A 26,556-nucleotide genomic window follows, 5' to 3' on the forward strand; every position below is an offset into this window, starting at 1 on the left:
TAGTGTAGTTTCATAGTCAATAATATCAGCTTTGAGATCAAACACCTGGCATGACTTCTGGCTGTCACCTACCAGCTATCTGAACATAGGCTAGCGTAGAACATTTCTGAGCCTTAGTTTCCCCTTGTCTAAGATGGTTAACAGTGCCTACCTAATAGAGTTGTCATGGTAATGAGATGAGACAATGTGGATAAATAACAGCATTTAACACAGGGGCTAGGCACACAGTCAGCACTTGACAGACATCCTGACAATGACAGTGATAATAAAGGTGAGGGTCCACCTCATCTTAATTTTTGGCTAGAAACACCTGATTATCAAAGCAGGACAGAGGCTGCCTCTTTTGACCGCTATGTGCCCTCCCTCCTGCAAATGGATTGGCAGTGCCTTAGAATACACTGTCTGAGACTTGCAAGTAAATGAATCAATCTGGAAACAAATGCGCTGCGACACTCGAACAGCCAGAAGCCCAGCAGAGCTGAGACATGACAAGACCCGGGACACCTACGTCTCTCAGAAGCCAAAGGGCAGCCTCACCTGCCGTGGCCTCTGCATTGTTAACAACAGCCCTGGGGGCTAGAGAACCAGCAGTGACACAGGGACGATGCTAACTGTCTGGTTTGTGACTTGCTCCTACTTCCCTTCCCCTCCTCTCCCCTTGGGGGACCATCCGTGGGGCCCTCTCCACATGCTCTGGGTCCTGCCAGGGCATGGAACACACAGAGCTCCTATATTTCTGGTGCCCCTCAGCAGGTGTCTCTGTAAGGCTCCATGGCAGCAGAGATTGAAACTCCGGGATTCTACCTGGGAATTAATTTGATTACACATAGCAGTGAGCAAAAATTCTGAACAAATAGAACTGGATTTGAGTCCAGTCTTCACCACTTACCTGGTTGGCTGTGTAACCTTGGACCAGAACAGCGTCTTCTCTTGAAATGAGGGTGATGGACCATGAGCTGCTTCCCTCACAGGGAAATCAAATCACATCAGGTGATGCAGGAGGAAGGCCTGTGGACTCAGCAGGCACCTCTGGCTCTGCCCCCGGCGTGAGGGGTGCACTGGCGAGCAGACGGTTCACCGAGCTTGTCTGCCTGGACCTTAGAGCTGGAGGGAGACAGTAAGTAATTCCATGGATATGGAAGGGTGACCTGAACTCAGTATGTGAAAGACCAGTTCCAGAGCTCTGTGCCCATCTGCCCTAGAGACCTGCTGTGGTCTGGGAGGGTAGGAAAAGCTTCACTGAGAAGTTCAAGTTTGAGCCGATCTCTGAGTGGTGAACAGGAGTAAACTAGGGGGAATGTATGTATGGAGGGTCGTGGGATCTCTGCAGTCCTGACAGAAGGGGACATCATGGGCCTGTGGACACCGGGAAGAAGATTGGGGATGGATTAGAAGAAAGGGAGAGGCAATATCAGGCTGGAGAGGGGGTGGGGACCAACCATGCACCGTGTTATCATCCCTGGTAAGGATTTTAGACCTTCTTCCAAGAGCCATTGAAAAGTGACAAGATGCAGTTTGCTGCTCTTTTCAGAGACCACCTGAACCGCTGCTACACACTGAGCGGAAGGGGGACAGAGTGGAAGCAAGAACAGCGTGGTTACCGCAGTTGGCCGTAGACTACAGTGGTCCAGACAAGGGACAGCAGTAGCCTGGACCAGGGCCATGTTTTTGCCGTGTCACTCGTACAGTGCCAATATGTGAGAAACTCCCCCTTCTGTCGTAGTGTCCTAGGGCTGCTGTAACAAGATACCACAAACCGGGTGGCTTAAAACAGCGGCAGTTGATTCTCTCACAATTCTGGAGGCTAGAGTCCAAAATCAAGGTGTCAGCAGGGCCATCTCTTGAAAGCTCTAGGGCAGGAGCCTTCCCTGCCTCTTCCTAGCTTCTGGTGTTCCTGGCAATCCTTGGCATTTTTTGGCATCTGGACACAACATTCCCGTCTCTACCTCATCATCACATGGAGTTCTGTGTGTCCAGATTTCCCTCATATGAGGACACCAGTCACTGGATTAGGGCCCACCCTAAACCAGGATGACCTCAACTTGATTCCATCTGCAAAGAGCCTATTTCCAAATAAGGTCACTTTCACAGGTCCGAGGGGGTAGGTCCTGAGGGACACAATTCAACCCACACCAGCTCTTGGCGTGCAGCTCCTCCCTGTGCCACAACTCCCCAGGCAGAACCATCTTCAGGGTCGTAAGTGCCTCACACCAGACAGGAGGGGACAGGAACAAGGGAAGCCCGTGTGAGTCTATGTGTGTGTGTGTTTGTGTGTGTGTGTGTGTGTTTTCTGCTGGGATGTACAGTGAGGACGTGGGAAGCACAGGCCCTGAGTCCTGGCCCTCACTCAGTCTTCACCAGCTGACAGACTTGGGGCAAAGCTTTCCCTTCCCTGGGCCTCAGTTTCCTCTTTGGTGACACAAGAATTGATGAGACCTGCCCCACCGTCCTTGTAGTGTTTTTCAGGGAAATCCAGTGAGATAACCAACACATATTCCTGGGTGTGCCCCACACTCAGGTAACTCGCGGGGCGTGTTCTTGGGAGAGGGACAAGTGCCAGTCCAGTGGAATCGTAAGGTCCTTCCACGTCAGTCGCCCTGGCTTTTGTCTTCCAGACAGCCCAGTGGTTATGAGTGCAGACTCCGTGAGCTCCTGTATCATCCAGTGGGCAGGGGCACGGATGAAACGAGGGTGACCAGGCGTTGACAGTTCCCGAAGCTGAGTGATGGGTAGATGGGCGTTCATTATTCTGTCCTACATTTTTCATATGTTTGAAGTGATGCTTACTCATTAAAAAAGTTTACCAGAGAAGACTACAGGCTCTGGAGCCAGACTGCCTGGGTTTAAAGCCAACACCTGCCACCTGCTCAAGCTGTTTGGCCCTGGAGAGAGTTACTAAACCTCTCTGTTCCCCCGTTTCCTCATCAGTAAAACAGGGACATTAATCATGACCTGCCTGGTGGAGTGTTTGTGAAGATTAGATGAGTCAGTGCGGGTACGGTCTTAGGGTTAGTTCTTGGTATGGTGAGTACTGAACGTGCGGTAACCGCTATTTATACAAACCCGGCGCCAAAGAACAAGATGTTGCTGAACCGAAATCACCACTGTCAGCTTCGTGGAGTCACAGAGTCAGCCGTGACAGCCTCTGAGTCGTACCCGCTACTTGGAGGGTGTCTTCGTTTGGGTTTCATGAAGCAGCCCTGAGATAGGATTTGAGTGGAGGTAGGTCTTTGGGGGGGATGTGGGGAAATGCCTGTAAGAGAGTGTGGAAGTGAGAACAGGAAGGGGAGGCGGCCAGTAAGGATGACTGTGCCAGGCACCCCAGTGGCAGCTCCACGTGACCCCCTGGGAGCTGTGGGAGCCAGCCCAGGGCACGTGCCCAGGGCTAGCCCACCGGAGGGGTGAGGAGCCGGGGAGGTTACCCAGCTACACCACAGTCCTTGTTTGAAGGCAGAGGCAGGCAGAGAACAAATGCCAAGGAGAGGTTGGTGGGGCGCCCAGAACCCACCTGTGAGCTCTCTGATAAGTGCTACTTCGAGCCTCACAGTGAGGGGGCTCAGCTCCGGAATCAGCTCCCCCCTATTTGGATGGCTCTGGCTCATTCGGAAATTAGGGGTAGTGAGGGCAAAATCAATTCTGTATTGCTTTTATAATCACAGCAGCCCCTAGAATAGGAATGAGGCTTATGTGGCATTCGGGTGGCAGACATCTATTCTTAGCCCTGACACTTTCATGCTGAGCCAGGATATAGCCTCAGAATCTTTCTTAACACAGCTTTAGGTGTCCATTACAAACCATGAGCGTTAACACTTCAGTGAAACCTGTTTACCATGCCTGTCCTAGGGCTTGTGAGGCTGGGGGACATTCCAGGGTGGCCAACGCTGTGTCACACATACTGGGCAAGACGTTTGACTTCTCCAGCCCTCCCCATCTCCCTCTGGGTAGCATGAAGGGACTGACTGAAGTGAGGCAGAGATGGGCTTGGTGCTGTCGGGAGAGCCTGCTGGTTTACAGTCAGGTGGGGCTGAGTTTTAGACCTTAGCTTCATCATTTGTAAACTGTGTTCCCCGGGCATGTTACATCACCCACTCTAAGCCTCATGACATCTCCTTGTATAAAACACCCCATTTGTAGTGTTGCTGTAGGTGTCGGAGATGATGTACAGGAAGCCGGGAGCTCCGTGTGTGAGCAGGGCCTCAGTAATTGTTCCCTGTAATTGTCATCACCATCACCATCATCATCACCATCGTCTAACGTCCCTTTCAGTTCTAAAATGCTGTGACTTTGTGAAATGTCCTCATCCAAGTGGCAAAATAAGGCAACAGTCTTGATTTTGTGTAAATGTACTTTCTAATAAGGACAGGAGGAGCATAATTGCCCCCTAAATAATGGCTCCGATTTTACCACAAGCTGTCAAAAGGCCTTAATTGGTTGATCTGTAATGATGCAGCCATCTGCGTTCGGGGTGATTTAGCGACGGGGCTCGGCCCGAGCGGGGCCCTCCATGATTAGAGCTGGACAGGGTCATATTTCTCCTTCTGATGGGAGTAGTGGTGTGTGGTGTGGGAGATTAGCTCACCCTCCAGTTAATGACCTACCAGTTGAACCCGGCCAAGAGGAAGTGCGGATACAATGACTGTGCATTTTTCTCTTTGTAAGATAGAGTTCCTGCCCCAACAGCAGCACATCTGGCGCACGATCATGCCTCTTGCTCTCCTGTCTCGGTGCCCAAGAAAGCCTCTTTTGGAAAGATTTAGTCCCTCAATTAGGGCAAATTGATTTCTGCTTTCTACAGAGTCACTGTTCCAAAGATAAGTGGGAAAGGGCGGGAGAAGCCATATTAATCTTTGCGAGGGAGCAAGAAGGCAAGCGGGGGTATTTTTCAGTTTACCAGCCTCGGGTTGTGTATGTGTAGATCATCTTTTCTCTTTATATCTTTTAACTGCTCCGACCGACAAAATGCTAGGCAACATCACACAAAACACACTTCATCTCGTACAGGTTTCTAGAGACGTAAATCAAGTGACGGGAGCAGTGTTTCCCTAAGTGTGTCAGCACAGAAGTGATTTTAAGTGGTACCTGAGACAATCTCGGGTGGTTTGGAGACTTTGCATTAGGTAACATGGGCGCGTGGAGAGAACGTTTTCTCTTTTCAACTTTTTTGTTTCTTCTGATTACCTCAGATGGAAAGTCGCGGTTGGTGCCCATAGCTCCCTCCTTGACAAAGAGAGGGCAGACCTTAAGCTCCCCGGACATGGGGAGGCAGGGGTATCTGGCTAAAATCTAGTAACATTGTCTGATTTTCATTTGTTTGGAGTTTTTATTAGCTCCCTCACAAATGGTACTGATTTTCCATTTGTGATGTTTAACATTTCCTTTTAAAATAAATTTAATTAAATAAAAAATATTAATTTAAAAAAGTGAGTGGATTTTTAAAAAACCTAAGTAAATTGTCTTAGGGTAGGTAGAGGAGGCAAAACTCATGCCAACAGTACATGATTGTCAAAGCTGGGAAGACATGACTAGAAGGGGAAAACATGTTTCTACAGAGAGCCCAGCTGTGTACCGGCCTGTGTGACCTTCGGCAAGTTTCTTAGCTTCTCTGAGCATCGGTTTTGTCATCTGTCAAAGGCAGAGAAACACTGCAGATTATGATTTTATGAACCAAGAGGGATAAAATATGTGAATCTGCCTTGCAAATCATAATCTGCCTTAGCAGCAAAAGTGATTCATTTCTATAGAGGGTAAATGAAAAGGTTCAGTAGGTTCTGCACCAAGCAGCCAGAGGCCCCTGGCTCGAAACACAGCTCTAATGTTAACTGTGTGCCAGAGAGGGGCCCTTCCCTTCTCTGGACCTCAGCTTTCTATCTATAAAATGAAGAGATGAAACTACCCCAGCGGGTTACAGGCCTGACTGTGTGTCACAATCCCCTGTCAGTCAAGTAAAACCAAAGATGCTGGGTGCTACCCTCGGTCTATTAGGTTGGGCAAAAGTAGTTGCGGTTTTTGCAATTCTTTTTAACCTTTTAAACTGCAGTTACTTTTGCACCAACCTAATACCAAATCACAGTCGCTTGAGGTGATGCCCAGACAGCCAGTTCACCAGGTGATTTGGATACACCCCCTGAGTTAGGAGGCCCTTCCTGCTCCAACTCCTGGTGGAGTGAATTCAGAGCAGGATTCGGGCTTGGGTTACAGAAGATGATCACCCAGGGGCTGGCAAGGGCAGAGAGCCCGGCAGCTGCAGTCATGTGCTACCTGGGCTTCTGTGAGGCCCGGGCCCAGGGCTGTCGAAGACCTGCTGGTCCAAACCCTGATTCAGAGACAGCACCGAGGACCAGAAGAAATAAGTGGTGGGCTCACTGTGCCAGAGATAGGAACACAGCCCAATTCTCCTTATTGCTAGTCAGTGACACTTTCACTACACTCCAGCTTCCCCCAGCTGAGAAAATGAATGTCTGTTTTGACCAGTATTTTTTAAATTAAGGTAAAAATTACAGTGAAAAAAAATGCACAGGTATCTTAAGTATACAATTCCATGAGGTTTAACAAATGTTAAACACAAATGTTATAATACAACTGGGAAACCAGAACCCCAGTTGAGATATAGAAATTGCCTCACCCAGAAGATTCCCTCATGTTTCCTTCCAATCAGTCCCCGCACCCTAAGGGCAAATACTGTTCTTACTTCAATCAGTGTGATTATTTTGGCTGTTGATGAACTTCAAATGAATCATGCACTAAGTTATTTTTTGTGTGGCTTCATTGATTCCTCATAATAATTTTGAAATTCATCCATGTGGTTGGATGTACCATAAATGTGTTCCTTTTATTGCTGAGAAGGAACCTATTGTGTGACTCTACCACAGTTTATCCATTTACCTGTTGATGGACATTTAGGTTGTTTCTATTTGGGGGTTATAATGAATAAAATTACTATGGAACATTCTCATTCTTTTTGTGGGTGTACAAGGTGTGATCAAAAAACACAGTGAAGGGCGGCCGGATGGCTCAGTTGGTTACAGTGTGAGCTCTGAACGACAGAGTTGCCGGTTCAATTCCCACATGGGCCAGTGAGCTGTGCCCTCCACAACTAGATTGAAGACAACGAGCCGCTGCTGAGCTGCCAGAGGAGCGGCCGGATGGCTCAGTTGGTTAGAGCGCGAGCTCTTAACAGCAATGTTGCCGGTTCAATTCCTGCATGGGATGGTGGGCTGCACCCCCTGCAACTAAAGATTGAAAACAGCTACTGGACTTGGAGCTGAGCGGCGCCCTCCACAACTAGATCGAAGGACAACGACTTGGAGCTGATGAACCCTGGAGAAACACACTGTGCCCCAATATTCCCCAATAAAATTTTTTAAAAATACAGTGAATGTTTAAATTTAAAAATATTTATTACAGTAAAATACACATTGACATTAATCCCCCTCAATATACTTCCCCTCGCTTTGAACGCACTTATCCCATTGTTCTTGCCACTTTCTGAAGCAGTTCTGGAAGTCCTCTTTCGTCAGTGTCTTTAGTTGCACTGTTGTGGCTGCCTCCATGTCCTGAATCGTTTTGACTTTGGGGAAGAGCCAGAAGTCGCACGGTGCCCGATCCAGTGAATAAGGTGGATGAGGACACACCGTAATATTTTTATTTGACAGAAATTGCCGCACCAGAGCGATGTGTGACATGCTTACTGGCCATTTGTATATCTCTTTGGAGAAGTACCTGTTTATAGTCTTTACCCATTTTTAAAAATTGAGGTACAATTCACACAGAATTAACCATGCTCAAGTATACAATTAATTGGCATTTAGTACATACACAGTGTCGTGCAACCATTACCTCTATCTAGTTTCAAAATATTTTTGTCACCCCAAAAGAAAAGTCCATACCCATTAAGTAGTCACTCCCCACTCCCCCTTTCTGTCTCTGGCGACCAGTTTCTGTCTCTATGGAGCACCTATTTTGGAATTTCATACAAATGAAATCATCCTTTTTTATGGCTGAGTAATAGTCCATTGTATGAATATATTCCATATGTGTTTATACATTCATGAGATGTTAGAAATGGGTTGTTTCCACCATTTGGCGATTGTGAATAGTGTTGCTCTCAATGTTCATGTGTAAGTCATCAAAAGATTTTTTAGCTGCTCTGGATCCCCTCCTCTCTTGCATTTCCATAAATTTTAGGATCAACTGTCAATTGTCAATTTCTGCAAAGAAGTCAGTTGTGATTTTAATCACATTGAGTCTGGCGATCAACATGGGAGGTATTACCATCTTAACAATATTAAGTTATCCAATCCAAGAACATGGGCTATTTGTCCATTTATGGTAGTCTTTAATTCCTTTCAACAATGTTTTGTAGTTTTCAAAGGATGCAATTTGCACTTCTTTTGTTAAATTGTAAGTGGTATTTTTTTTACCATTTGAATTGCATTTTCCAATTGTTTTTTAATTTTCTAGTAAATAGAAATACAATTGATTTTAAAATGTTGACCTGTACCCTGAAACTATGTTAAGTTTACCTATTAGTTCTAGTTTCTTTGTAGACTCTTAGGATTTTCTATGTAAACAGTCATGTCATCTATAATTAAAGACCTCACTACCTCTCTCTTTCCAGTCTTTATGCCGTTTATTTTTTTGTCTTACCAGTTGCACTAGCTAGGAATTCTAGCGTAATATTGAAAGGAAGTGATAAGAAAACATACAGCCTTTCTCTTGATCATAGGAGTAAAGCATTCAATATTTCATTATTAAGTATGATGTAAACTAATACGGTTTTTTTTTGTAGCCATACTAGAGTTTTCATAAAGGGCCCAAACCCTGATTAAAATTAAAGAGACAGCAGCATTATAGTAGAAAGAGACCATCTTTGAAATTTGTTCAGAAGAACTTTTCCAGGCATGGAGCAGAAATGCAGCTGGCATTAGAATAAGGCAAAAGAGGAATTTATTGTCACTTGTAATAAGAACATCTAGAAATCTATCTGCATCAGGCACAAGGGGAGCTGGAGAATCATTACATTCAGGGTAATGTCTCTCTCCATCTCTTGACTCTCTTTTTACATATTAGCTTCAGTCTCAGCGGATCACCCCACCAGTTCTTCACTTCATTTTGCCAACAACGTCACCAGGAGCTCCAGACTTATGGCCAACCAGATGACTAACTAGCAGACAGAAAGGACCTTGATTTTTCAATAGTTCTGAAAAAACTCTCAGAATTCATTATTTGGACAAATCAGGTCATGTGGCCATCCCCCGAACCAATCACTATGGCCAAAGGAATGGAGTGCCCTGGTTGGTCAGAGCCAAGCCATGTGCTCCTCCCTCTTGGAACCCGGGATTGGGACCAGCCCCACCCAAGTCTGATGGACTGAAGAGAGGGGTCGTTTCCCCACAGAAAAATCTTGAGTATTATTACCAGAAAATAAGGGAAAGAGTCCCAGCCAGGTATAAACCACAGCTGCCCGCAGAGGTTCTCTCTCTATTCCAGGTCTAGCACTATCACTGGACCTGTCTGAACTTCACTTCACCCATTTGCAGCACGCAGGTGGTGACCTCTGCCCTTCTTGGCCCTATCTGAAAGGTTCAGTGAGGCAGGGCACTGGAAAGCTGTGTCTAAACCATAAAGTACACTGTCCACGGAAGGGCGGGTCACAAGAAGGATTCCTAAGCAGCTATTCTGACCCATCTGTCCGTCTGTCCTCTTCTGTCTCCCTCACAGAGCACCTGAAGAAGCCCCTTGAAGACTATATGGCCCATTTCCCCAGCGTGAGGATTCTCCGAACCAAGAAACGGGAAGGGCTGATAAGGACCCGGATGCTGGGAGCCTCCGCAGCAACTGGGGATGTCATCACGTTCTTGGACTCACACTGTGAAGCCAATGTCAACTGGCTCCCCCCCTTGCTCGGTAAGGGATCCTCCCAAAGTGAGGGGGGTGGCCTGGGATGAGCCAGCCGCCTCTGGACCCTGCATTCTGCGGGGAGCCACCCACAAAGGGTCCCTTGCCTGCTAGAGATGCACCCAGCACAGTGCCATGTGCCTCGAGGGATTCGGAAGTTCAGGAGTGCTCAAGAGACCTTGAAAATCCATTCAGCCTCATCCCTTCATTTTACAGAGAAGGAAAGGGGAAAAGGGAAGTGACCTGCCCAAAGTCATACGGCACACAAGTGTCTAGTGACATGATTGCTTCCCGCAGATTACATCAAGATTTATTGGAAAGCAAGCCAAGGCTGTCTACTGTTAAGAGCCAAGTTGTGGGGGGCCATTATCATATCAGTTTAGGACAGTTACCATGCCCTGCACGGCTACGGTGAGCCAGGCACGGTGTAACATTATTTCTAATCCTCACACAACCATGCCAGGTCGAAAGTATCCCCTTTGTATAGTAGAAGCAACTGAAGTTCAGAGATACTGAGTGACTCACTTGTTCGCCTGGGCCATAAGCATCAAAGTCACCCTCTGTCTGGCTCCAGAGTCTGTCCTCTTTCATGATTCCTTACTGCTTCCCTGAATTCATTTCCTCTTCAGAGAGTTTCTGACAGCTCTCAGGGAAGGGCTAGAGACAGAGGGCAGCGTGATGCAGGCGTTGTCGACCTTAGCTTTGAGGACAGAAGGGAGACGCGAGGCCTGGATACTGAGCAGTGAGGTGCCTCTTGGCTGGTTGGTGAAACAGGCCTGAACCCTGAGGGGTTCAGCTTTGATGAAGGTGGTGAGCCGGTGAAGACGGGGACACTGAAGAGGAAATGTCCCATTGAGACTGTGAGTCAGGCAAGGAACAGGGATGGAGGCAGAGTAGGGAAGACTTACTAATCCCAAGGGAAAAGCGAACCCCTCAGAAATGGATGGCTCTGCTCTCCATAACAGGAAGCTTAGGGAGCAAAGAGGACTGCAGTTTCAGGCAAACCTGAACGTGCAGTAGAATCACCTGAAAGACTTGTTAAAAGACAAAGTGCTGGGCCCTACCCCAGAGTTTCTGAGTCAGGAGTTCCGGGGTGGGGCCTGAGAAGCTGCATTTCTCACCAGCTCCTGGTCCAGGGACCACACTTTGAGGAGCACTGGTTAAGCCACCATTCAGGGGTGAGGACGGAGGCAGCATCCACACAGTTAAATGGGATAAGCCAGCAAATGTGTGCTCCAGCACAGATCAGCGTGGAACTTGAGGGGCAGATCACGTGCTTCCGAACCCCAGGGTCCAGGATCCCACGGGGTTAGAACAAGGATATAACCCAGGTTTTCTGGTAAACTGTTTACTTAATTAAACCAAGAGGTCTGCATCTGCCTCTTGTTACTGAAAAAGAACAAAAAAGAAGAAAGCCTCACCATAAAGCACCTAATTTATGGTCCTGAAGGAACAACCCATTTGTTGGGTCGGTCAGTGAGAAACAGAGAGAATGGAGGGGGTGAGGGGGGCAGGAAGTTGAGCTGGGCGTCTCCATAGTCCTTAACTCTGTTTCTGTGGAAATGTCTGAGAGTAATTTTCATAATCTGCAGACATACGTGGAAGAGCCATTCCCCCTCTTTTTTTCTCTTTTTCCAATAGAAATGTGAACCAGTGGTGTAGATGTAAAAGTCTGCCCTGCTGATATGATCAGCAGAGAGCACGTCATGGCTTTGTCTCTGAAGCCATTAACACCTCTGAGCGCAGCTCACTCTGCCTTCTTTGGAGAGGAGCCATTGCTGAGCCTGCGAAGGATTCAGCCCTCTAAGGGAAAGCCCCTGTTGATCGTCATTTCCTCCCCCATCACCATCACCACCACCATCACCGTCACCATCACCATCGTCGTTGTCATGGCTCCGCTCGTCTACATCCCCATTTGAATTTGATGGTTACGTGGTAGAACAGGGAGACCAGGCATTATTACCCACATATTGCAAATGAGACAATTGAGGGACCCTTCCTCTCCAGGATTCTCAAACTCAAGTGTTCAGAGAAATCACCAGGGACGCTCAGCCTTCCAACTCCTGCTTCCGAACCTCTCAGCAATCCCGGTCCCAGAATGCCAGGAGTGCTGATCGCGTGTTAAGCATCTGGGCCCCATGGGCCCATGTCGCCTTCAAAGACCCCACAAGACAGATGCTGTCTTCCTCCCTGTTGTCAGCAAGGAAACCAAGGCTCAGTGTCATCCGATAACCTTTTCCAAGGTTATACTGCTAGTAGGTGACAAAACCAGGGTTCGAACCTGGGCATTCTGTCCCCAAGTGAGCACAGCACCTGATGCTGCCTCTCTGATGCCCTCTTGCCCTCAGACCTCCCACAATTAGCCAGCATCCAGCAAAGCACTGTGTCCTCAGCACAAACCCTCCCTGGAAGCGAAATCCCTGAATGGCCATGAATAATTAGGAAGGGAGGCCTTCTCTGGATCTTTCCCTGGAGAAGTTTTTGATTCAGTGGGCCTGGGGCAGGGGGGCAGGGGCGGCCTGGGGGGCGTTTAAACACACCCTGTGTGCATCTGGCACTGGTGGCCCTACGTCTGCGTCCGTACTTGGGGACACACTGATGATAGCATTTCTGAAACTTTTTTGACCATGCACCACCGCTAGAAATACATTGGACATCTCCATCCAGGGCGCAAACACACACATACTCATACAGTATGACTGAAACACACACACACATACAGTATGACTGAAACAAGTTTCCTGAAACAGTGCTTACCTCCTGGAATGTACCTTGACATTTAGTATTCTTTTTTAGTTCATTACTCACACACACACATAAAGTCAATTTCATGACCCACCTATGGATCACGTCTTGCAGTTTAGAAAAAGGCAAAAATGCTGCTTTCTTTCCTGAGAGAAAAATATGTGGTAGCTTGATGACGCTTGGGCTGTAGGTCGCTGTAGACCTACCAGGCTCCCCATTCTAAGCCTTAATCTTAATTCCTGGCCCAAAGCCACCAGGCAACCCAGCACAGCCCACTTGCCACTGGCCTGCCCCAACAGCTCGCTGGCACCCCCAGAGGAGAGCGCTGGGGCTTGGAGACATCAGTTTTGTAGCTGGCCCAGGGGCGCGTGCGCGTACACACCACCACCACCACCACCACCACCACCACCACCACCACCCCAGCGTAGTCAACAGGACGGCTGGGAGCCCCTTGCCTAAAGCCTGCGCCCTCCCTTCCTCTCCAGGATTCTCAAACTCAAGTGTTCAGAGAAATCACCAGGGAACGCGTTAAAAGTGCGAGTACGCTGCAGACCAGGGTCGTGCAGTTAGCTGCTCCCCGTTCTGCTCCCTAACGGGCATCTCTCGGCTTCCTCAGACCGCATCGCTCGGAACCGGAAGACCATCGTGTGCCCGATGATTGACGTGATTGACCACGACGACTTTCGCTACGAGACCCAGGCCGGGGACGCCATGCGGGGTGCCTTTGACTGGGAGATGTACTACAAGAGGATCCCGATCCCTCCAGAACTGCAGAAAGCTGACCCCAGCGACCCATTTGAGTAAGCATGAGCGACTCAGGCTGGTCCCAGTGGTGACCCAGCGACCCCTGCCCAACACACGCAACTCGGGGGCACCACCTCCCCCAAAAGTCCGGTACATAGGGGCCAGGGCAGATGTCCCCAACCAGAAGCACAGCCCCTCCCAGCTCGTGGACCACCCAGCTGGTCACCTGTTCCTTGTCCACTCAGCACCGTTTGCCAGGAGTGCCAGCCAAGGGTGAGGGGAGCTGCTCATGCTGTCGCCCCGAAGCCTGGCCCCAGGGGTCATCACCACCGTCACCACCCTCCCCACCACCTCCTGAGCACTTGCTCACGCCAGGCACTGTGCCAGGAATCTTAGTCCCTCATCCTTCTTAAGCCCCACAGCAGCTATTAAAGCTATTATCCAGGTTTTCCAGTGCGGACACCACAGCTCCAAGAGGTTACACAACTTGCCCAGGTGACACAGCAAGTGTGAAGTGGCAAAGGCTGAGTGTCCATGCAGGTCTGTCTGCCTCAGAAGCCAGTTTCCCCATCACTCTGTCACACCCTCTCGGAGGGGTTAGGGAAATAACCGCTTGTCCCACGGTGGAAGTTTGGGGTTGTGGACTGGACTCATAGCATGCTAGAATGTGAAAGCTGGAGGGAAGCTACAGGGAATGGACTCCAGTTCCTTACAGGTGAGGATATTGAGGCGTCAGGACCAGGAGGGGCAGGGTCCCCCCCAGGGTACCCAGTGAGCAAGTGGCTGAGCCAGAAACAGCCCGGTCCGTCTCTGTACTCCAAGCTGGAAAGGGTCCTTTCTTGTACAGTGGGCCCGCCGTCCCTGCACTGCTGGAGATGTCAAGAAGATCTTTGGGTGCAAAGCCAAAGTCCAGGTTCTACTGCTGGATTAGTTTCCTAATTATGGCTGCAGTCATAAGTTAGCACAAACTTACTGGCTTCTTAAAACAACATAAACTTATTCTCTTAAGGTTCCGGAGCACAGAAGTCTGACATGAGTCTTGGGCTAAAATCAGTGTCAGCAGGGCTGCATTCCCTCCGGATGCTCCAGAGGAGAATCCATTTCCCTGCTTTTTCCAGCTCCTGGAGGCTGCTCACATTCTTTGGCTCTCAGCCCCTTCCTCCATCTTCAAAGCCAGCAAGCAGCATAGCAGCTCCACGGCCCCCAGATTTCCCCCCTTTCCCTGTCTCTCTCTCCCTTTCCCCAGCCCTCCCCCATCTCTCCCTCTCCCTGTCCTCTGCTCGCATCATCACTTCTCCTTCCCTGACTCGGACCCTGCTGCCTCCTCCTTTCACTTATAAGGACCCCTGTCATTACAACGGGCCCACCAGAGGGACTCCCCACCTCAAGATCCTTAACTTAATCACGTTTGTGGAGTCCCTTTGCTGTGTAAGGTAACATATTCACAGGTTCCAGGAATTGAGGACATTGACTTCTGGGGGTGGGGGGCGGCATTAATCTGTCTGCCGCCCCTGCCTAACTGCAGTTTGGCCCCCAGTGAACCCCACTTCTCTGTGCCCCACTCTCCCCACCTGAGAAAGCGGGCTGTTGGCAGCTCAGCCATCTTCACGGGCACAGTGCATACCCAGGATTCCCGAAGGGACCCCCCTAATGTTGTGGGCCCCAGCAAAGGCTGTGAGGTAGGAGGAGGTGGCCTTTGAGGAAATGGATGGTGGCCGGGTGATGGAGCAGCCCGAGCTGAGAGTGGAGGGCCTGAGCGGGCCCCTGTGCCCCGTCAGCAGGTCAGACGTTTGTGTTCCCCTCTTGCCCTGTGTCCTCAACATGGTCCAACACGACTAATTAGAGCCCTTCCTGGTCCAGTTCAGAGAGGAAATGACACTTGCCCAAGACGACCTGTAGCAGAAGCTGGGCTGCTCCAGAAAAAGGAATGTTCAGGGTAACCAGAACTCCCTTTATGGTTTGACCCTTTGCCAGGAGCTGACTCGTAGGCGCTGAGATTTGAAAGGTACATGAGTGTGGGTCTTGGTCCGTTCCTCGTCCTCATTTCAGGATGAGGGTAAGTTGAGGCCGTGCATTTGGCCAGGGGCAGAGGCCCAGCCAGTTTCCCCAGGGCCTCAGTCTCCTCATCTGGATGTTGGGGCGGTGGCGGGACCCTGACAGTGGCTCTCCACGCTGGCTGCCATTGGCATCAGGCAGGGGTTTATTAAAACAAACAAACAAAAAAACCCTTTACCCAGGACACCCTCCAGACCAAGTCCACCAGAGTCTGGGGGTAGGATCTGGACACCATTGTTTTTTAAAGCTCCCCAGCGATGCTGGTGGGTGGCACGGTTGGCAGCCACTGGGCTAGATGTTTCCTCAGGGGCTCTCCTTCCTCTGTGTCCTTCCAGAAGTCTCTCTTCTGTATTGTGCTTGGACAAAACCCAGGGGAGAGGCCACTTGAGAAATCCTGGTCCTTTTCTGCACACCTCCCCACGGTGCCAGTGAGCGGGCAATCTGCAGGCACAGCGTGGGGGAAGGATATTTGAAAGACTCGGGCTTGGGTGGTAGACCCCAGTTTGAATTGCAGCTCATCCACTTACCAACTGCGTGCCCTTAAGCAGAGCATATAGCGTTTCTGAATTTCAAATTCCTCCATCTGAAATGGGGGCTAGTAATAGGGCTTTGTGAGAGCCGGGGATAATGTCAGTGAAGTGAGTGGCACACACTAGACACTCAGGATTGTTGTTACTATTATCGCTGAACACAGTAGGAAACAACCAGCTCCAGGACAGGCCTCCCTCTGGGGGCAAAGCCTCAAGCTTCCAAAATACCTTAAGGCTAACAGCCTACCTGTTGTGAGGTAGCTCTCAAGAAGGCAGCTCCTCGGCCCCTGCCCAGGCTGGCTTTCATGTGCCGAGCCTTGGGTTTGATTTCTCGTGAAGCACCAAGTCCAAAACACTCTGCCCCTCCAAACAGTGTATTTAAGGCTCCAGCCAGAAAACCCAAGCCCCACGGCCTTCGGAAGACGAAGGTGCATTGATACTAATGACACCTTCTTTTCTTATAATCCTGGGTCCAGAAATATACTAGCAAGGTGAGCTAGGAAGTATACCTACATATACATCAGTTGTATAGACAGGAAACAAGCCCAAAGATGTGAAATCGGCGCCCTCCAGCAGAAACATAATACGAACCACATCCGTACTTGTAAATTTTCTCATAGCCACGTTTAAAAAAAGGTAAAGAGAAGCAGGTAAAGTGCATTCTATTAGTGTACTATGCTTAACCCATTATGTCTAAGATATTTTCATGTTAGCGTGTAGCCAACACTTTGAAATGATTGATGAGATCTTTCCTTCTCTTGATGTCGCACTAAATCTCAGAAATCCGATGTGTATCGTACACTTCCCAGACGTCTCAATCCGGACTAGCCACACGTGTTTCCAGTGTTCAGTTGCCACACGTGGCCAGTGGCTGCTATAGTGGGCAGCACAAGGCTCGGGGGTTAAACCCTCTGCTTAGGTCACACCACAGGGGAAGGAGAGCCGAGGCCCCAGTGAGGGTTTCGCCGTTGCTGATCCCCTGTCCTCTTCACTCGCTGCCTACTGCTCGATTGTTCCTTCCTGAGAGGAGGAGTGGAGGCTGTGGCACAGGTTAGAGAGTCAAATCCTGCTTAGCAGCTGTGCAGCCTTGAGTGGGCCACCTGGGGGTACTCTGGCTTCTACGTGCGTAAAATGGGGTGGCGATCCTGAGGCCAGCTTCGTGAGGTCAGCGTGAGGCGTGAAGTCATTTTATTAATGAATTAGTTCAGTGCAGAACCTGGCATATTCGTGCCCTTAGTAGATACCGTGTTTCCCCGAAAGGAAGACCTAGCCGGACCATCAGCTCTAATGCGTCTTTTGGAGCAAAAATGAATATAAGACCCGGTCTTATGTTACATAAGACCCGGTCTTTTATAGTAAAATAAGACGGGGTCTTATATTCATTTTTGCTCCAAAAGACGCGCTAGAATTGATGGTCTGGCTAGGTCTTATTTTCGGGGAAACAGGGTAGTCGCGGGGATCCCCTTGTGTGCTGTCAGGGCTCAGCTGCCACAGGAAGCTTGGGATCCACGTTCCCAGGAGCTCGCAGTTCCCGAAGCCGGGAGGGGATGTGGAGGTTGCGCCTAGAATGTGTTTTGATTTGAAGGCTTGGAGTTTTCCACTGGAGCCGGACAAGGACACAGCCACTCAGAGATTTTCACACAGCAACCACCAGTGGCGCCTTTTAGGTGCTGGCCCTGGGTGACGGGCCCTGAGGGATTTGGGCAGGTCCCAGCAGGCGTCCCCCTCGAGCTTGGCATGCTGCCATGCTGACTTCCTATTCCCCATGACACCCCAAAATGTATCATCTCGGTGTCTTTCCTCTTGTTTTCTCCTTCTGGGTGCCTTCCCTACCCCCAGTGCCCACTTGTCCAAACCCACCTCGAATGCCAACCCCTCTGAACACCCTTCCTTGACTTTCGCCCCAGCCTCCCTCCTCACCCAGCCTCCCTCTTCATCCCCAAAACCTGGCGGCAGACACTCTCTCCTTTCATGCTCTTATAGTGCTGTTGGCCCTTAGTACACCCAGCTGTCTCTGGATCCTTCTGTCTTGAGGTGGCTGCCCCACCACACTGGTATCTCCTGAAGTCCCAATCCAACTCTGGTTTACCTCCATGTTCTTCCAGCATCTGCTTCCCAGTTGGCACTCAGTGAATAAACTAAAGAGAGAATGAATGAGTGGAGTTAATCTTACGCGTTTAGCTGAAAGATCAGACTGTCTTCTGTAAACTCTCAGCAGACAAATGTCTGTGCTGACTGAGTACAAACCCTCCAAGGAGCGAGTCTGAAAACACAGGTTCCTCGGCTCCATCTCCTAGAGATTGTTTCATAGTTCTAGGGTAAGGCCCAGGAAGCTTAATGTTTCTTCATCTCTCTAAGACATTTCTACAGGATAGACAGTCTTGGAAAGACCTGATTAGAGCCATTTAACTAGTGGAAGGACTGAAGATACATATATAGGATGCAGCGATCAGCCCCACAGGGAAAAAGTACTGTGATTTCATTTCACAAGTATTCTTTGGTGTTAACCGTGAAAAGGAACTTTGAGTCCATTTGGTTAAATTGTAGCTTTTATGAATGGATGTGGAGGCAAGGAAGAAGAAATCCTGCACCCTCACTCAGAAGGGCCTTGGGTTCCCTGCTAGACATGTGGGCTGTGTCATCCCCGGGGAACAGCAGTGTCAGACTGCACGGGGAGCACGTGGCCGTTAGGGCCACTTCTTTACACCACGCTCTTCTTCCCTGACAGGTCTCCCGTGATGGCTGGTGGACTGTTCGCTGTGGATCGGAAGTGGTTCTGGGAGCTGGGCGGGTACGACCCAGGCCTGGAAATCTGGGGAGGGGAGCAGTACGAAATCTCATTCAAGGTGAGCCAGTTCTCCGGAAGCCTGCTTCTCCTTGGCACCCGTCTTGGCAAGCTGCCTGCCTAGTATCTTTCTGAGCCTGGAAAGACCGGAGGCCTCAGGGTTCTGCAGCCCCTGTGCTCCTAAGGCAAAAACGTCATGCTCTCCCTTTATTTGTGGGGTTCTGTGTTGATCTCAGATGAAGAACAGGTCCCTCTGAGGGGAAGGTTAGCCTGTCCTGGGCCCTTGTGGTCGGCCAGGGCTTGCTTGTCACGTCCCCAGAACCTCTGGTGAGGTGTATCCACCCACCCGCCCACCTACCCCAACAGGGGATGGCCAGCAGCACTATTACTGGGCCAACCCCTGTGAATACACAACTCTGAGTCAGGCATCAGCTTTTAATGCAGAGGACCATTGTCACACACAGCAATTAAGACTTCAGTGCTGGGGTCAGATTGCCTAAGTCAGATCCTAGCTCTGACAAGGACATCCTATCTCGGGCAAGGAATCCTAACCTCGCTGAGACTCAGTTTCTTCTTCCATAGAATGGATTTAGTGATACTTAAATCCTCATGGGGTTATTGAGAGGATTAAATGAGACCATGCATGTTGGGTGGTCCATAATAAATATCTTAAAAGACTTTTATTACCAATGTCATTACTGTCATTCTCTATAGCACTGGTTGAGCAGTTCAGAACTGGGGAACATGAATTTTTGATTAGCAGGAAAATAACCACCCAGAATTCTATTGAAACATTATTTTTGTTTGAAAAGTGTTCTGTGTCTGTTTGACCTCCAGAGTTCTGACGTTGTCTCCCGTAAGGGGACCAGACCCCTAAATAAAACTAATATTAATGTCCAGGGGTGATATTCAAAACGTTTAACAACTCTGATGTCATAAGCACCAACCAGTCAGAGTGGATGTCAGTGGTGTGTCACAGCTGGATTTCAGCCCGGAACAGAGCCAGCAGGACCCGGTGCCAAACACGAGTTGACTTATTTAATCCTCACAAGAACCCTAGGAGGGTGGGATCATCGTTATACCCATTTCCCAGGGAGAGAGGTGGGACTCCAACCAAGGTCCCACACAGTTAGAATGAACAGAACCAGGACCTGAACCCAGGTCTGCCTGACTGCAAAGCCCATGCTCTGACTGACCATGTTTTATAGGCCTCAGTAGGGATGTGAGAGAAGAGCACTTGAGAGGAAAACTAGCCTGAGAAAGTGGCTGCCATCTCCCACCTTATCTTCTCAGTGTTTATCTCTTCCTGGTGTTATTCTTAATTTATTGGAATATTCTACAGCCTCTCAGTGAAGTGAATTTAATAACAATCTAAGTCAGAAATTGCAAATAGATTTCCTCTCCCAGCCGACTCTGATCCTTTGGTGGAGGCTGCCCCAGTTCTGTGTTGATGTGTATTCTGAGGCTGCATCCAAGCTTATCACAAAAAGAGTGGTGATTGATTAGTGATGTCTGCCATGGGTGCAGGTTTGGCAAGTAATGGCATACATGTCATTTATTTAGCATCCCTAACCCATGCAATCTTGTTTTCCAAATGTCACATCTTTTTGGATACACTGAAATCACACACAAGGAATCAGAAGAGTTTTTACTTGACAGTTCCTCAATCATCAATGAAACAAACTTGATTTATGAAGTTTCCTGCCAAGTTTGTTCCCAGAAATGGGCACATCTGTGTTCTGAGTTCTCACCCGAATGTAAACTTCAGTAAGGTAGGGATCTTTGTGTGTTTTACTTACTGCTATATCGTAAGTACCAGAAGGACTGTCTGACCCAGAGAAGACACTTAATAAATATTTGTTGGTTGAATACTCAGAACAAGTGTGTCACTGGCCAGAACCAGCCTCCTTGAACAAGAAGTCCACCTTCAGAAGCTTGCTTTGAGGAGAATAGTGAATGGAGGAGATTTGCACAAAGGAATTCCTAAACCCAAAATGATTTCATTCTGTGTATTTCAAAGACCCATCTAATGATGCTCATCAGGCAATTACCGCACTACAAATAGCATTTTTCTCCACACAGTTTATTTACAAAAGACTTGGTAATGAAGCCATCTTAGAAATCTCTCATCTGGGAGGGAGAAGGAGGATGGCTCCTGTTTCCATCTGATCCAATTATATCCTTCAGTCTCGAGGGGAAAGGAGGCAGTGTAATGAGGAGGCTCTGAGTCTGGAAGGGAGACTTTTCTCCCTTAGCTTTCTCTCTCCTGGCTTTGCGAGCGTGAGTTCCCGGAACCCGTGACAGCCCATCTGCCGGTGCATTGTCTCCCAGGCTTTCCTGGACAGCCTGCCACAGTGCTGAGGGGACAGGATAGCCCGTTCATCTGCTGGCGACGCCTCCCTGAAATGCCAGGTGTTCTGTTTCAGGCAGAGCGGGGCATTTACGAAGGGCCACATTCCCTCTGATTTATCTCTGCCAAGATCCCTTTTCTTCTTGGTGACAGAGAAAAGAGACTGGTCTGAAAGGCTGTGTATTTTCAGAAATTAAGATAAATTGATATGTGCCGCCAAGACCAATGGATGAATAATTTGGCTTCAGTTCCAGACTAGGCCATCTATCCTCGATGAGAAAACCCCAGAAAAGATGTCCTAAAGACTCTGAAATTTCTGGAATCGTCATTGACTCTTTTTTCCCTCGGTCTCATGCTCTCTCTTTTAGTCAGCACAGATTTTGTTCCAAAAGGCAGTCACTACCAGAGTTCTCCTGCTTGACGATGAGAGTCTCCCCAGTTCTGTGGTTAAACTCCATACCTGGCCTGCACCTACCTCCAGGAGCTGACACCTTCTCGTCTCTGCCCTCCCCCTTATCCTCTTACCCCATTGCATTAGTCTAGACTCTTGGTTACAGGTGACCAAAATCCTAGTCAACCTGATTTAAGCGAAAAATCAGAATTGGTTGGCCCACACAACTGAAATTCCAGGGTAGGCCCTCCAGGCCTGGCTGGATCCAGTGACTAACCCATTTCATCCATTCTCCACCGCTCTCAGTCTCTGCTTTCATGTGGGTTGGCCTCCTGCTCAGGCAGGCTTTCTCGCTGCAGAAATACCCAGTAGTCCTTTGGAAAGAGAGTTTCTCTCCCCCATCATTCCTGTAGAAGTCCCCAAGTTGAGTCTCATTGGCTGGTCCCTTGCCCATCCCTCAGCAACATTCTCATTGGTCAGCTGCAGTCACATGCCCATCCTAGAACCAGGAACATGGGCATGGGCTAGTTCCCCAAAGGAAAGTCTAGGCACTGTATCCAGAAGGGGGGATGGATATGGGAAACTGCAGATGTCCACTTTGCCCGGCCATACACGTCTGCTCACAAGGCCCCAGGCTCCCATGCTAGGCCATCTTTGGATGCCTCCCCTTAGTCTGGCCAACCCGCACTCATTCTTCTGGGCTCAGTTCATCTAAATGGCATCCTCTCAGCCTTACCTCTGCTCCCTGTGCTGATTAGGGGCCACCCCAGCGTCACTGCCAGGATGGTTTCAAATACCTCGTATTGGCGTGACCCAAGGGTTGTCCTGTCTTTCCCACTGGACGCTGAGCTCCCTGGAGGGTCTTGTTCCATCTCTATACTCCCGTGTCTGGCCCATAATAATAGGTATTTTAAATAACTGTTAGTAACATTAATTCCTGTCTGATAAAACTTCCTTCACCATGCTCTTCCCAGACTTCCATCACCATCTTTGGGTACTGGTGGTACGTTGGGAAAGGTACTTGGTGAGAAGGGAGGGCACTGGCTTCTCCTCTCTGCTGTCCATCCATCTGGGGACCCTGGACCAATCACTTGAGCTCTTAGGCCCTCACATCCTAGATGGTGTTGATGTATTTTTCCTTCATACCCCATGAGATAGGATCAAATAAAATGCTATGGCGGAAGCCCTTTAACTTGCACAGAGCCAAGAGTAGTTTAGAGGTGGCATGGGCAGGGAGCAGAAAGGGGACTGCACAGTGTCCCCAGGAGGCCAGGTTAGGATATCTTCCACTCTGAGATCCAAGAGAGAGGAAGTATCTACAGGTCATGGCGGAGCTGGCAGAAGAAAGATACGCGCTCTGGGCAATGTAAGGGGATATCTCTTTTGTTCATAGAAGTTTGGCAAAATCTGTTACATTTCACAGCAAGCACATTCTTTGACCCAAAATTCCACACCCAGGAGTGTATCCAAGAGACAGCCGCATAAATGAGCAAAGATTTAGGTAGAAGCTATTTATTAAAGTGTTATTTATAGTAGGGGAAGATTGAAAATGACCCAAATGTATGTCCTTAGGGGATCGATAAGTTAGAACACACCCCAACAATGGAGTCTTATTCGGACAGTGACTTACAATGGTTTGACTTTTGAGGTGGTGCAAAAGCAATTAGCATTCAGTGGCAACCGTACTTGCGATTCTGAATGTTGATCTTTTCCCGGGCCAGTGATATGCCACACAATACTGTCCTGTAACGCTGGTCAGTGGCAGCGAGCCACAGCACCCAGGCAGCCATGCGACCACGAGGGTAAACAGCAGATACTCTACAGTGTGTTCTTTGTGGGAGGTAATTTTGCCCACCCACTGGCTGATGTCAGTGTTCTGAGCATATTTAAGGTTGGCTAGGCTACGATGTGTGGCTGTCCCTTTCTACTCATGGCTTTCTGTAACATTGAATGTGTTCATCAGAAGTACCTACCACTTCTATAATAAAAAAAAAAAATTAAGATTATTTTTTAACTAAGAAGAAGGAAAAAGGGTTTTTCAGCTCTCCAGACCCACTCCCTCCCAGGTATATCCCAACAGTTTGGGCCATTTGCAGGTTTAGGGCTAAGATTCCCAACAGGGCAGGCCTATGGCGAGGGGCGTCTCGGGAGAGACTGAGCCCCCTGAGTGCACCTCTGTCGGGCTGGCTCCAGGAGGCAGAGGTGTGGACACCGCCCATGGAGAGATGGAGATGGCCTGAGGGTGCCATGCTGCAGGCTCGTGAGAGCAAGGTACTGATGGGAAGCCACATAAGGGACGAGGGAGAGCTGTGTTTCATCCAAGAGGGAGGCACAGCACAGCTGAGTAGAGGCAGGAGGCCCCAGGGCGAGTGGGGTTTGCGTCGTTTGACACGTTACCAAAGGCCAACCCAGTCCCAGACTGCCTTGGGAAGATTTTTAAAAAGGAAATTGTCAGATTTTCCTTTTGTAAAACTCGCAGCGTCTTCAGGAGGATTCAGTGAAATTGGGTGTGTGAAAGAAGGTAGGACACCCCAGAATCTGATCCAGGGTGACGTTGTGATATGATGCCCTGAGTCGTTAGGTGACAGGACCAGGGTCCCTCAGCTACAAGGGGGCAGAGCCAGGACTAAATCCCAGAAGTCCCTCCTCTAAGTGCAGTGCTCATCTCCTTCCACCTGGTGGGAGGGCTGAGAAAAGGTGGCCCCGGCTCGGCTCGAGAGGCCACTGTTACAGGTAGAGCTGAGAGGCCAGGACCAGCCCTGAGCGGGGGTTAGGTTTCCGCCCAGGAGGAAGAAATGATCTCCAAAGGCCAGCCCAAGGGACAGAGGGTGATCCAGGGCCATCATCCAAGCACCTGCACGGCACCTTCCCCTTCCCCTTTCGCTGCCCCTCCCAGCTCCCTCAGACTCAGACCAGATGCAGTGTGGCTGCCAGGAAACTGACGTACTTCCTTTGCTGGGTCATCTGAGGATGCTGGGAACACGCTCAGCTGCATGCAGCATTTTGCTCCCAGCCACATGTGCCCAGACTTCCCCAGAGCCGTCTGCCCCGGAACAGGGAAGGCATTCTGCTTGTGACTCTCAACGAGCCGTTTGAAATTCTGTGAGCATCTCTGTCAGTGGGAGCCTGCTTCTCCCGCCATTCCTCCAAGAAGGTGGCTCAAAGGCCCAGGGTCGCCACGCCTACATGACTCCCTAACTAGCACACACCTGTCTCTTCATGCCTCAGTCTTTCATCAGCAGAAACTGGCGATAATAACTTTTTCGAAAGCTTATTGTTTGAACTGAATGGGATGAAACATGTCTTTGGCCTGGACCCAGGCAAAGAGGAGGTTCTTATTTAGTAAGTGGTAGCTGTCCTGATCAGAACCATCATGTTAGAGAGAACAGCACAGGATTACGTGCTTCAGAATCAGGCCACCTGGGTCCTGGTGCAGGCTTGATTAGCTACTCGTTGTGTGACCTTGGGAGAGTGACTCAAACTCTCTGGACTTAATTTCTTCATCTGTACAATGGGGATAGACTAATTCCTTACTACATGTGGGTGTGAGCATGGTATTAGTCACTGGGACACCCTTGGCTCAGCGCCTGCCCCATAATAGGTGACTGATAAATGGTAGCTGTTAATGTTGGTGGTGTGTGGTTGATGTGATCGGACTGCAGCTGCAGGAAGACAGGCGTGGAAAGAGGCCCGCAGGACAGAGGCCAAAGACCTTGGCGCCAGGCCCAGCTCGGGAATGGACTCTCAGTGAGACCTCGGACCGCTCACCTGGCCTTTCTGCTGAACCTTTATCTCCTCATCCAAAAGGGGACTAATAACCCCAAACTCACAGGGACGTCTAGAGACACAGTGTGACCTGGCAGGCACCTTTATTCTGAGAAGGGTTGTCACTACTTCAGTATGCAGTGATTCTCAAAGTGTGGCCCCCCCCAGACCAGCCATGTCAGCAGCACGCAGGAACTGGTTAGAAATGCAGAGTCTCAGGCCTCACTGCAGACCTGTGCTAAGTCAGACACTCTGGGGCTGGGATCCAGTGGTCTGTGTTTTAACAAGCTCTCTAGGTTATTCTAATGCTCACCCAACGTTGGAAATCATGAGTGTAATGAAGAGGTGGAGTCCTATGTAGGGAGGATTCTCGGGCTTGAGTGTGGAAGGACAGAGTAAATGGGTCAGCAGGTCCTGACACCTCACCCAGCTTTGAAGGCTCTGTATCATGGGCTCTTTAGGTCCACTCTCGGCAGCCAGTTTCTATTCCATTTCTTCCAACAGGATTTTGGAGCAAGGCTGACCAATGACTAGGCTATGTGCGAATGAATGAATGAATGACTAGACAGCATTGTTCATGGAAAGAAGAGCACATGTGCCCAATGGAACTGAAAAGTCAGTGCATTGCAGCTGGCTGTCAGCAGCAGCCACACATGGAGTGCAGGGGCTGTGGAGAGGGTCAGGGTGACCGAAACAGGTGACAGAGGACCTTGATTGCGAGCCAAGGGTGAGCCCTTCGTTCTGCAGGCAGGACAAGTATTGATAGCAATCTTTGTGGAAGCATGATAGGATCGGGGCCAAGCTTTAGAAAAATTAAACCAGGAAGGTGCAGTCTCCCTGGAGGCCTCAGATCTACCTACTTCTGGGGAAGCATCCCCGATTCCACTCTGGGCTCTGCCATTTGTGAGCCAAGGAGCCCTGGGGAAGGCACTGGCCCTCGCTGGGCCTCGGTTTCCTCGCATGTAACGGTATGATAGTCTCTCCCTCCCGAGGTGGTTGTGAGTGCTCCATTTCCAAATATGCGTCAAAACCTAATGTATCCTACAACTTTACTAAACTCATTTCTTAAAGAAAAAAAAACCCTAATGTAAGGCAACCGCCCCCATTCTTTGGCCAAGTTGACTAAGCAGCTAAGGATATTGTTGAAATAGTCTAATACTAATTTATTAATTTAGATACACATGTGCTTAAAACTATATTATATAAAACAATGTATTAATTTAGAACTAAATTCAAATGGCTTTTAAAAATAGCAAAATCGTTTTTTCCTAGTTTTTTTTACCAACTGCATCCA

At 49.2% G+C, this 26,556-nt stretch overlaps 1 protein-coding gene across 1 annotated transcript in view; it reads left to right on the forward strand.

Annotated features, from left to right (window-relative positions):
- GALNT10 (polypeptide N-acetylgalactosaminyltransferase 10) overlaps nt 1-26,556 on the forward strand; it is a 178,605-nt gene that overhangs the window by 133,405 nt on the left and 18,644 nt on the right. Inside the window, exons 5-7 of the mRNA XM_033096272.1 lie at nt 9,721-9,906; nt 13,259-13,442; nt 18,700-18,817. Coding sequence (XP_032952163.1) covers nt 9,721-9,906; nt 13,259-13,442; nt 18,700-18,817 — 488 coding nt within the window. The remainder of the gene's footprint in view (nt 1-9,720; nt 9,907-13,258; nt 13,443-18,699; nt 18,818-26,556) is intronic.

Source organism: Rhinolophus ferrumequinum, chromosome 24 (assembly GCF_004115265.2).
Source record: "Rhinolophus ferrumequinum isolate MPI-CBG mRhiFer1 chromosome 24, mRhiFer1_v1.p, whole genome shotgun sequence".
Taxonomy (NCBI): domain Eukaryota; kingdom Metazoa; phylum Chordata; class Mammalia; order Chiroptera; family Rhinolophidae; genus Rhinolophus; species Rhinolophus ferrumequinum.